Source organism: Myotis daubentonii, chromosome 15 (assembly GCF_963259705.1).
Source record: "Myotis daubentonii chromosome 15, mMyoDau2.1, whole genome shotgun sequence".
Taxonomy (NCBI): domain Eukaryota; kingdom Metazoa; phylum Chordata; class Mammalia; order Chiroptera; family Vespertilionidae; genus Myotis; species Myotis daubentonii.
The window spans coordinates 10506183-10516671 of NC_081854.1; the positions used below are offsets into that span (position 1 = coordinate 10506183).

The window sequence follows — 10489 nt, forward strand, 5'->3', positions numbered from 1 at the left end:
GGGTACATGCATTTGGGAAAAGCCCGGGAGGTTCCGTTACATCCCTCCCCAAGAGCATGGCTGGACTGTAGGCCTTTTTTTGGGTAAAAAATATTTTTGATTTCCGAGAGAAAGGGAGATGAAAACATCAATGATGAGAGAATCATGGATCGGCTGCCTCCTGCATGCCCCTCACTGGGGATTGAGCTCGCAACCTGGGCATGTGTCCTGACCAGGAATCGAACCTGGGACCCTTTAGCCCGCCCTACCCACTGAGCCACACTGGCTGGGGCGCAGCTCTTTCTCCATCCTGCTTACCTCAGGGATGCTGACGAGCTGTCTGTAGTTTGCAGTTGCTCTGTGCCCTCTCCAGCTCAGGACCCCTGAGCACACTCAGGCTCCTGCCCGCCATCGGCTCCCTCAGTGAATGCCACCCCTTCCCCGGAGGACCAGAGAACCGCCCCCGTCAGGGTCCGACATTCCTTCTCAGTTCTTGTCTTGCAGTCTGATGTCCCATGTCCCCCGCTCTAAGGGTGGGGCTGGTCTCTGGCCCAGGTGTCCACCCTGTGCTGGCCTGTGGCGATCACCCAAGGCTGGCCAGCCTTCAGCGACTTGCCATCGATCTAGCTGGGATCCGAGCTCTGACTCGGAGGTCCCTCCTTGGCTGCAGGGACCAGGCCAAGTCTTTTGAGCGAGCAGGGAGCGAAGGCTCTTCCAGGCCAGGGCTGCGGGGCCCCAGGCCCAGAAACCAAGATGAGGGCCAGAGCCAATCAGGTAGTCACTGTATTTTATTGGAAAACATTGATATATATTTTTCTTCACAGCTTGAACTGAACACAATATTGCCCGGTTAAAAAAAACAAAACAAAACCAAAACCCAAACACTCCGAAATGTCCACAGCTTCACGCCTACCTGCCCTTTCCCTCAGCTCTTGGCCGGGTCTCCCGCTATGCCCCGTCCCTCCCGTCCCGTCCCCCCGAGGCTGGGTGTCAGGGGTGGATGAGAAGATTCTCAAAGCTGGGCAGGTCCCAGAAAAAGCCACGTGATCGACCTGGGGGCAGGGGCAGATGAAACGAACAGAAGAAGGGAAAACAAACAAAAACAACCCAGACGACCTAACTGCCCACATTGACTTACTTGTCCCAGAGGCGAAAGTCAGAAGCAAGGTCACGGATCATGCTCTCCGCTGGGGCGCTGGGGGCGTGTGGGGGCAGGGGAGGCAGGAAAGGGCAGAGGCAGCGCAGATGTGAGGGAGCAGCCACGTCACCACGGAGAAGCGGGAGGGGCCCCGGACCAGGAAGCAGAGCCCTGGCTGGGCTGCTGGTCCTCCCGGCAGCTGGCCCACTGGTTTGTTTATTGCAGGTATTTTTTCTCGAGAGCGTGGTGGGGTGCATCTTCCCTCTCCCCACCCTTCAGCTAGCCCGGCATGGTTTCTGACAAAATTTAAAGTTTTCAGGGGCATAAAGGAAAAAACAACAGTATAACCAGCACATTACAAAGCGACCATCCCCACCTCGGTTCCCACGAGGGGACCTCAATGTGGGCGGGCGGGTGCGGCAGGAGGGAGGGCGTGGGGTGTTAGCACCAGGTATTTACAGAGCAGCTGGCGATCGCGGTGGGAACACGGGCAGGTCTGGGCAGGTACGGTTTGCAGAGTGGCCAATTGAGCGGTCCCACCCAGTCCAGCGCCCGAAAGCCAGTCCGATGGTTTCGGAATACCAGCCAGTGGGTCTGAGTGCTATCCCCCGGTCCGTCCCTTTCTGAGTTGGCCCCTCAAGTGGTAAAGAAACCCAGCGTCCAAGTCTCCCTTCCCCGCAACCCCCTCCGGAGCCACATCCACACCACAACCCCTCAGTCCTCCTGGACGCCTCTCTCAGCACCACTGTCCCAAAGGCTGCTGGGATTTGCACACGGATCACAGGGCTGGTTGCATGCAACAGACAAAGGCGTGCTCTTCTGCCTGGGTGAGGGCCTCGTCCCCTCCCTAGCAGGTCCCAGGACAGGACTGGAAGCCACCCCAGCACCCAAAATAAGATGACAAACAGAAGGAAACAAACCGAAACAGAGGAGAGCCACCCGGGCTGGAGGAGGAGGGCGGAGGCTCCCCCAGGACGACGGGGAGTTCATCTTATAAACGCATCAGGCCCTGGCAGAGGTCGATGGAAGAGGGAGGGCAAAGGAAGAGATGAGGGGCAGGGAAGGAGACTCAGGGAGGAAGGAGAAAGAGCAGTCATGCAGCTTGGGACAAATCTTTTGTTGCTTTATCAGATTCTCAGTCAATCGGTTGGTGTTTGCTAGAACTGGAACGCAGGGGAGTGTTGAAGAGAGAGCGCGAGAAGAGAGATCAAGAGAACGGGCATTGCCAGCTGCCCGGGCCTTCACTTTGCGGTCATCATCTGTACAAACTCTGCAAGGAAAGAAGGAGAGGTCAGCAGGGGAGTGGGGACAAGCCGAGCGGCCCTCCCTGACAGGAGGGACCCGGGAGACGGAGCCCAGCGCCCGCTCACCTTCATAATTGACCTGGCCGTCTCCGTCGATGTCAGCCTCTCTGATCATCTCATCCACTTCCTCATCGGTCAGCTTCTCACCCAGGTTCGTCATCACGTGACGCAGCTCTGCCGCGCTAATGTAGCCGTTGCCATCCTGGCGTTGGGCACAGGTAAAGGCTTTGAGCGTGAGGCTGGCACCTGGTCTTCCCCGGGGGCAGTGAGGGGGCAGCGGGGGAGGGACTACAGAGCGCCCCGGGCTTCCTGGAGGCGGTGACTCAGTGGCTCTAGCTGTGCTGTGCAGCTCGTGGCCCCGCCTGCTCTGCCTCTCAGCCACTCTCACCTTGTCAAAGACACGGAAGGCCTCTCGGATCTCCTCCTCGCTGTCGGTATCCTTCATCTTTCTGGCCATCATGGTCAGGAACTCCGGGAAGTCAATGGTCCCGTTCCCTGGAAGGTGGGAAAGGCGTTGGGAACACCCTTGGCCTGGGCCCTGGGAGACCACAGCCCCTGCCCTGAGGAAGGGCCCTGTGCTCGCGGGCGGGGTGGGGGGCGGGAGGGTCAGGAGTGGGGCTCACCATCCGCGTCCACCTCGTTGATCATGTCTTGTAGCTCTGCTTCAGTGGGGTTCTGTCCCAGGGACCTCATCACTGTCCCCAGCTCCTTGGTGGTGATAGTGCCATCTCCATCCTTGTCAAAAAGGGAGAAGGCCTCCTTGAACTCTGGGGGACGAAAGGAAACGAGTCAGAGCTGGAGGGCCACGGGGAAACCCTGATGTTGGGATGCTGACCCCCTGGAGGAGGCTGAGGTCGCGTCCCTCCTAAAGACACCAGAACAGGGCTTCAGTCCCAGTCCAAGCCCCCTCCTTCCTTCCGTAATCTCTCACTGAGCCCCTCCCCGCCGCAGGCACAGGGACCTCTGTGCCAACCTAGCTCAGCAAGGACAGAGGGAAGAGGCTGACTGTCCTCAGATGATTCCACATTTCTTCATGGCCTTTGGATTCGGCCCCTCCCTCAAATGATGAGATGGACCAATGTCATGGAGTGGATGGGAGCCAGGAGAAGTCTCCATCTAAAGTCTGCCAGCCAAGGTCAACGGGCTGGGAAAGGGAGGGGGCAGCAGGGGAGGGGAAGCTGCAGAACGCCTTCGGTTGGCACTGTGTCCCTCGCCTGGTACTGGCAACCCGTTCCCTGGGCCGGTGCTACCAGCTTCCGGGGGAGCGAGTGAGCGGCTGCATGCTGGAGTGCGGGGTGCCCGGCAGCAGAGCTCAGCTGACGGACGGTGCGTGGGGTGGGTGGGGGGATGGGAGGAAGGGGACGGCTGCCAAGTCAGGAGGATGAGGAGCGAGTGGCACTGAGTGGGAAGGCCACAGCTGGGGACGCGTCAGGAGCGGGAGGAGCACGTGGCGCCGGCCCTCCCACTGGGCCCGTTTTGGCACCTGGCACTCTCTACCCCCAAACCTCAGAGAGCAGATGCCCAGCAGCCTATTCCCAGAGGGTGTGGGCTGGGGTGAGGCGGGGGACAGTGTGCTAATGGGAACAGGGTGCGGAGTGGGGTGTTTGTGCTGCTCAAGGTCAGAGAGTTGGGGCGTGGGTGTCAGGTGCAGTGGGAGCCTCTGGGCCCTGGGGAGCCGGTAAGTCTCCTTGGGGATGCTGCACCTCCCTCGTTGTTCTTGGGGGCAAGGGGCCACGAGTGGGTCACGTGTGCACCCTGAACTCATGATCACCAAACAAGGTAGTTCTCTGGCTTGCCTCAGTGGGTCTCCGCAGCCACTGGGGCTAAAGTGTAGAACAGGGGTCCTCAAACTAGGGCCCACAGGCCACATGCAAATACAAATATTGTATTTGTTCCCGTTTTGTTTTTTTAGTTCAAAATAAGATGTGTGCAGTGTGCAGAGGAATTTGTTCATAGTTTTTTTTTAAACTACAGTCCGGCCCTCCAACGGTCTGAGGGACAGTGAACTGGCCCCCTGTTTAAAAAGTTTGAGGACCCCTGGTGTAGAAGCTGGGGAAGGGGTAGGAGTGCACTTCTCCCACCTCAGAAGCAGGGCAACCAGTACTTGTCACAGCCCAATTTGGGTAGCTGCAGCCCGAGGGCCCATTCTCTGAACCCTCTGCTGCCTTTGTGCTGGCCCACGGCTATGGAGATAAGCCGGGAGCTGGTCTCTGTCCTCAGGCAGCTCAGTCTGGGTAGAGCAGGACCCGGAAACCCACTCAGGCACACCACAGTTCCTGCAGCTGTGACCCTTCTGGCCTTTTGGGTGGGGGTGGGGGGTGGGGTGGAACACACACAAAGAAGTTAGGTGGGACCCAGGGATTTCTTTGGTTCCTGGGAGATCGTGACGGGCCTTTGCTCACTTGTTTGGCCTACATGTACGGAGCACCTGCTAGGTTCCAGGCACTGAAGGTCCACAGGGACCAACAGAAACAAAGCCCGGCTCCAGGAACGCACACCCAGCGCCGGAGGCACAGCAGGTAAGAGCATCATAAAATAATGGCCTACAGCGAGAGAGGCTACAAGGGAAGTAACCAGTGACATGACAGGAGGAAAGGAAGGCTGTTTCCGAGGCGACTTGTGAATGGAGACTGGAGATGGAGGGGCTGCGTGCAGGGGAGTGCAGAGGTGGGAGGGACAGGGAGGCAGGGAGCCCACCTGCTGAGCCTCCCTGCAGGAGCTGGGACAGACAGCTGGGCCCACCCTGCAGCCACTGATTAAAAGGCCCGGATGACCCGCAGCCAGGAGGGGGCGCAGCTTTTGTTGTCTGGTTAGTGCCCGTCTCAGGACCGTGGGGTATGGTGCTGCCCGCACATGGGGGGCGGGGTCTTCTACACCCGTTAGCTACGCTGCAAGCACAAGGCACAGCACCAGGTGATGGAGGGGACACTCCTGGCTGGGGACGCAGAGGCCATCCTGAGGCAGGATGCGGGGTGGGGGCACGCTCACCTGCGATCTGCTCCTCAGTCAGCTGGTCAGCCTGGAAAAGCAGGAGAAAGTCAGCCGCCAGGCTGGGGGCCATCACGGCTCCCCCCTCACTCAGCTCCCCCCGCCTCCCCCCACCCCCTGAGGCCAGCTCTACGTGGCACGCGAGCACCTGGGCACGGGAGGGGCACGTCAGAGTTAGGGGCTGAGGCAGAGCCAGGGCTTGGGGATTCAGGTGGGCAGGGCACCCAGGCTGGCCCAACACAGGGCCCGATAAGATGCCAGATGCAAGGGTTTCGGATTTTGACCCAGTGGGCGGGAGAAGTGCGGCTCCTCACTGGCACAGCACAGGTCTGCTCTCAGTGTCAACGCCACCGCCGCCGGGAGCCCCGGCTGAGTGAAGGGAGCAGTGGTCCTAGGCCAGTGGTCGGCAAACTCATTGGTCCACAGAGCCAAATATCAACAGCACAACCACTGACATTTCTTTTGAGAGCCAAATTTTTTAAACTTAAACTATATAGGTAGGTACATTGTTATTAACTTAATTAGGGTACTCCTAAGGCTTAGGAAGAGCCACACTTTGCCGACCACGGCCCTAGAGGCTTAATCAACTAAAGGCTCCAAACGGAAACAGGCCAGTCCCTGGCCAGGGCAGCGGGCGGTGTGGGGCTCTCGGCTAGTTTCTGTGTCAGCTATCGGAGGTGCTAAGTCAAGCACAGTGCACCCAACGGGCAGACATTCTCCTGAGCGGGGGCTCTGAGTGCTCTGAGCGCCTGCAAGAACCCTGGTCAGGCTGGAGGCAGCTGCTCCGCTCCCTGGCACACAGGGTGGCACCGGCCATCGCGCTGCCCTGCTCCTTTTGGGGAGGAGGGGCAGATGTCGGGAGGGGACTGCAGCAGCAGAGGCGCAGGACTCAGGTCAGCTTCCCCAGCTGCGCTGCAGTTTTTAACCCTTCCCAGGCCTGGCTGCTCTGGGAAGCGGCCAGTGGGTGGCAGGCAGCTCCTGCTGCATGGGGTTGGGGGCGGGGAGAGGAGAGGCCAAGCTGAGCTCTGCCTGCGCTGGTGTGCTGGGAGCCAGCCAGGCACAGGAGCCTGTGGGAGGACTCAGGTGGGGGGCTGAGCCCAGCATTTAGCTTTATTCAGGCAGCAAAAAGATACATATTCCTTGGCTTCTGTGAATGGTGCCAAGAAGGCACCACCTTCCCCAGACCACTGGGGGTCCAGACAGACGGCTCCCTTCACAATTAGGAGAAAGTGGCTCCAAGTCTACAGCAGGGCTCTCCCGAGGGCCCCCAAACCGATGCAAACTACTGCATTTGCATTAGGCTGCAGGGTCCAGACGTCCACGGCAGCTAGGAACTACCCCACACCCGACCCGTCCTAAACATTAAGAAATGGTCCCATTAAACTGGTCTAAATGTTCTTCTTCTTTTTTTTAAATCTAAGGGAAGAGGATTTGAGGCCAAGCCCCAAATAGACAGAATAGGAGAGGAAATCAAAGAGATGGTGACAGCGGGAAGATGGCTCAGGGAGGGGGAAGAAGGAAAAGTACCACACATGCACATTCGAGAAAAAGCCAAAGTCTAAACGGAAGGTTCAGAGGCCAAATGGAGACACTTCTGCATTGCCTTAAAAAAGACACTTGCCCTGGCCGGTTCGGTTCAGTGGATAGAGCGTTGGCCTGAGGACCAAAGGGTCCCAGGTTCAATTCCGGTCAAGGGCATGTACCTCAGTTGCAGGTTCCTCCTCGCCTGGGCCCTGGTTGGGGTTTGTGCAGGAGGCAAGCAATCGATGTGTTTCTCTCACACCGATGTTTCTCTGTCCTTCCCTCTCTTCCACTCTCCCTAAAAATCACTGGGGAAATATCTTTGGGTGAGGATTAACCCCCCAAATACATATAAAAAACTTGGGCCCTGGCTAGTGTTGCTTAGTGGTTAGAGCGCCAGCCCTTGGACCAAAGGGTCTCGGGTTCAGTTCCTGTCAAGGGCACATACCTGGGTTGTGGGTTCGCTCCCCACCCCGAGTTGGGGCACATGAGGGAGGCAACCAGTCAATGGGGCTCTCATATGGATGTTTCTCTCTCTCCCCCTAGTACCTTCCCCGCCCTCCCCCCGCCCCTCCCTTTCACTCTCTCTGAAAGAGCAATGGAAAAAATACCCTCAGGTGAGGACTAACAAAAAAGACTCAGGCTGCTGGGTTCTAACTGCCCCAGCCCACGGGCCCCTGCTCCGCCCTCTTCCTGGCTCCGAAGGGGAAAGAAGGCCGGCTGATCCCCCAGATCCTGCCACCTGAGGAAGCTGCTGGGGAAAGTGAGAAGGGAGGATGGGCTCTGGTTACCAAGGCCAGGCAATGCCGGGGGAGGGGGAGAGGAAGACTGGAGAAGAGAACAGAGCGGCAGCCTGGGGAAGAGGCCGCCATGCCACCTGCTTCCATCCTCTCCCCTGGCCTGGATGGGAAAGCTAGCCCAACCCTCGCACCACTCCCCACTCCGCAGGAAGCCAAATCCCCCCTCTCTGGGAAGTGCTGTCAGGGGCTGGGGCTGGGGCAGGTTATAGAAGCGAGGGCCGGCCTCCGCCACTCCCCACCACAGAGGAGGCACTGCCACCCTGCTCCGGGGTTGCTGCAAATAGGCGTGGCCCTGCCTGGTGGCTGTCAGGCCGCTCCCTCAAGGCCAGGAGACCTCCCCTGCCGGGTGCAGGAGGGGTCCCAGGTCAGAGCTCCCGACCACAAGGCCTGGCTGCTGCCCTTCCCAGAACTGAAGATGTTAAGCTTTTACCAAAACTGCCTCCAAAATAACCCAGCTGGTCGCTGCTTCCTTATTCCTCATCTTGGGCTCCAGCAAGAGGCCGGACAAGAAAAAAACCGTGGGGCGGGGGAGGGAAGCGGGTATTGCATCGCTGCCTGGCCCAGCCCCCAGGCAGGGCCGGAGGGCAGCGTTAGATGAGATCAGAAACCAAGGCCAGGGCCCCTCACCCGGCCAAGGAGGAGCCAGGCCAAGGAGGAGCCACCGCTCTCAGGCCAAAGTCCGCCCAGGCCAGCTTGGTGACCGTCCCACCCAAACCTTGCTGATTACAAAGGGAAAGAGAAACTCTTGGGGCCAAAGCTTGGGAGGTGGGGGGCCTCTTGGCACCTGCCAGGGCTTCCACGCCCCTTTGCCCCTTCGGCAGGTTCTGCTGGGAAAGTGGGGAGCAGCCACAGGAGCCGTCCAGCCTGTGTCAGCAACTGTGAGACCTGATACAGGGCCGGCTGCCGGCCTCCGGCCTGGCCGGGGAGGTCTGCCCGGGGCGAGGCTGAGCCCGGGGAGGCTGGGTGCTGGGGGCGGCAGGGAGCGGGAAGAACCAGTCCCCTGGCTCTCCGGGCCCAGCCCTCTGAATTAACAGAAGCGCCCGTGGGGGCCGCGGGCGGAGGTAGGGGCGCCTCTGCAGGTCCCCCCGCCCGCGGGCTCCAGGAACGGGCGACGCCGCACTGCACTGCGCTGCCATTTGGTACCAGCGAGGGGTGCGGAGCTGGAGCCGAGAACCAGCCTCCTGCGGGACAAGCAGCTCCCCTGGTCTGCGAGGGGCGGCGAGCGAGGGGCGAGGTCCCTGGCTCGCGAAGCTGGTTCACGTGATGCACCTTCAACTCTGACCCCCTCCCCCCACTCCATGTGGCTTCAGTGCGCAATGGGGCCGTCGCCAGCCCCCACTTCCTGGGGAGGGGCTCTGCGATCCCCCCTCCCCACCGACGGAGCAGCCCACTCCCCACCCAGACCCAATCGCCTTTGTCCCAGCCTTTCCCGGGAGACTTCCGGGAGCCGCCACATCTGCCTGCAAACCCAGACCCACCTTGGCCGTCATGCGTCTCCTCCCCCCGCCCCCCACCCTCACGTGGAAAGCTCCGACTCCTGGGACCCAAGCCCATCGCCTTCCCTCTCCCCCACCCCCCCCCACCCCTTTCCCGGATCAACAGCCTCAACCCACTAGTAACCCCAGAACCCTTTCTGGCCGCCCCCCGCCGCCCCAGCCCTGCAAGCAGGTCTTGCCATCACCCCCCTTTTAACCACCCCCCTCCCCCCAACCGCAATCCCTTTCGGTCCCCGCGGGCCCAAGAGCATCTTTCAGCCTCCACTGCCACCCACCCCCGGCCCTGCCTCCCTAAGCTGTACCCCCTCCGCCATCCTCCGCAAGGCCGGTCCTCGGAGAACCCCCACTCCGTCCTCCAGGGTTTGATCTGCTGAAGTCACCCCCATCCCCACCCAGGCCCGGCTTTCCCCCCGCGCCTTCTGGGGGAGCTCCCCAGGCGCCCAGCCTCTCCCTGCACCCTCTCCGGGCCCCCCTAACCTCCTTCCCGGACCGTGATTCTCATCGCGACCCCCTGGGGTCCAACACCCCCATCTCAGAGGCCGAACGCCTCACCCTGGGCTCAAAAGCCCTTTGGGGGGTCCAAACGGTCCATCCGGGGTTCAAATGCTCCGACGGGGGGCTCAGGTGCCCATCTTGGGGTCTCGACAACCCCAACACACCGCTCTGGGTTCCAGCGCCCCCGATGGGGAGGCAGAAAGCGGATCGGAGGCGACCGCGGGGTCTGGGGGTCCCCCATTCCAGGTCCAGTCGCCCTCCTCGGGGGTCCTGCTCCGCGGGGGTCGCCTCAGAGCCCCCTGCCTGCGCAGCGCCCTCTCCTCACTCACCATGGCGAGGCCGGGGTGTCCGGAGCGCGGGGATCAAGGTTCCTCCGGCGGCGGCGGCAGCTGCAGCAGCTCGAGCTCCACCGCGCGTCCGCTCCTCCACACTCACTGCCCGCAGCGCGCGCCGCCGCCCGCCCCAACGGTCCCCCAACGGCCGCCGCGCGCGCCCCGCCTCGCCCGGCCCCGCCCCGCCCGGCCCACGTGCCGCCGCACTGCGACTCCCGCAGATCCCTCCGCGCCCCGCTCCGCTCCGCGCCGCGGGTCCCCGCGAATCTCCCGCTTCTGCCCCTCACAGGCCTGGGTTTGCCACCGGCCGCGCGCGCGCACCCGCCGGGGGACTACTTTCCGTCGCCGCGCGCCCCGCCCCCTGTTCCCCTCCCCACTGCTTCCCGGCGGAGGGGCACGGTGGGCTGCGCGTTCGGAGTCCCTGTGAGAGCCGCGC

General features: G+C 61.4%; 1 protein-coding gene across 1 annotated transcript; it reads right to left on the bottom strand.

Annotated features, from left to right (window-relative positions):
* Positions 1-749: 749 nt before the first annotated feature.
* CALM3 (calmodulin 3) lies at positions 750-10209 on the bottom strand. Its single transcript, XM_059666076.1, has 6 exons — positions 10051-10209; positions 5410-5440; positions 3045-3188; positions 2810-2916; positions 2488-2623; positions 750-2387 (listed from the first exon to the last, which is right to left on the bottom strand). Exons 1-6 carry the CDS (start codon positions 10051-10053, stop codon positions 2359-2361), a joined length of 450 nt encoding a protein of 149 aa, XP_059522059.1. The 5' UTR covers positions 10054-10209; the 3' UTR covers positions 750-2358.
* Positions 10210-10489: the final 280 nt, after the last annotated feature.

Excerpts from the sequence above, each read along its gene's own strand:
- CALM3 (XM_059666076.1), bottom strand. Across the intron at positions 2,917-3,044 it reads CAACGAGGTGGACGCGGATG|GGAACGGGACCATTGACTTC; the intron begins GTGAGCCCCACT and ends CCCACCTTCCAG. Across the intron at positions 2,388-2,487 it reads CGGCCAGGTCAATTATGAAG|AGTTTGTACAGATGATGACC; the intron begins GTGAGCGGGCGC and ends CTTTCCTTGCAG.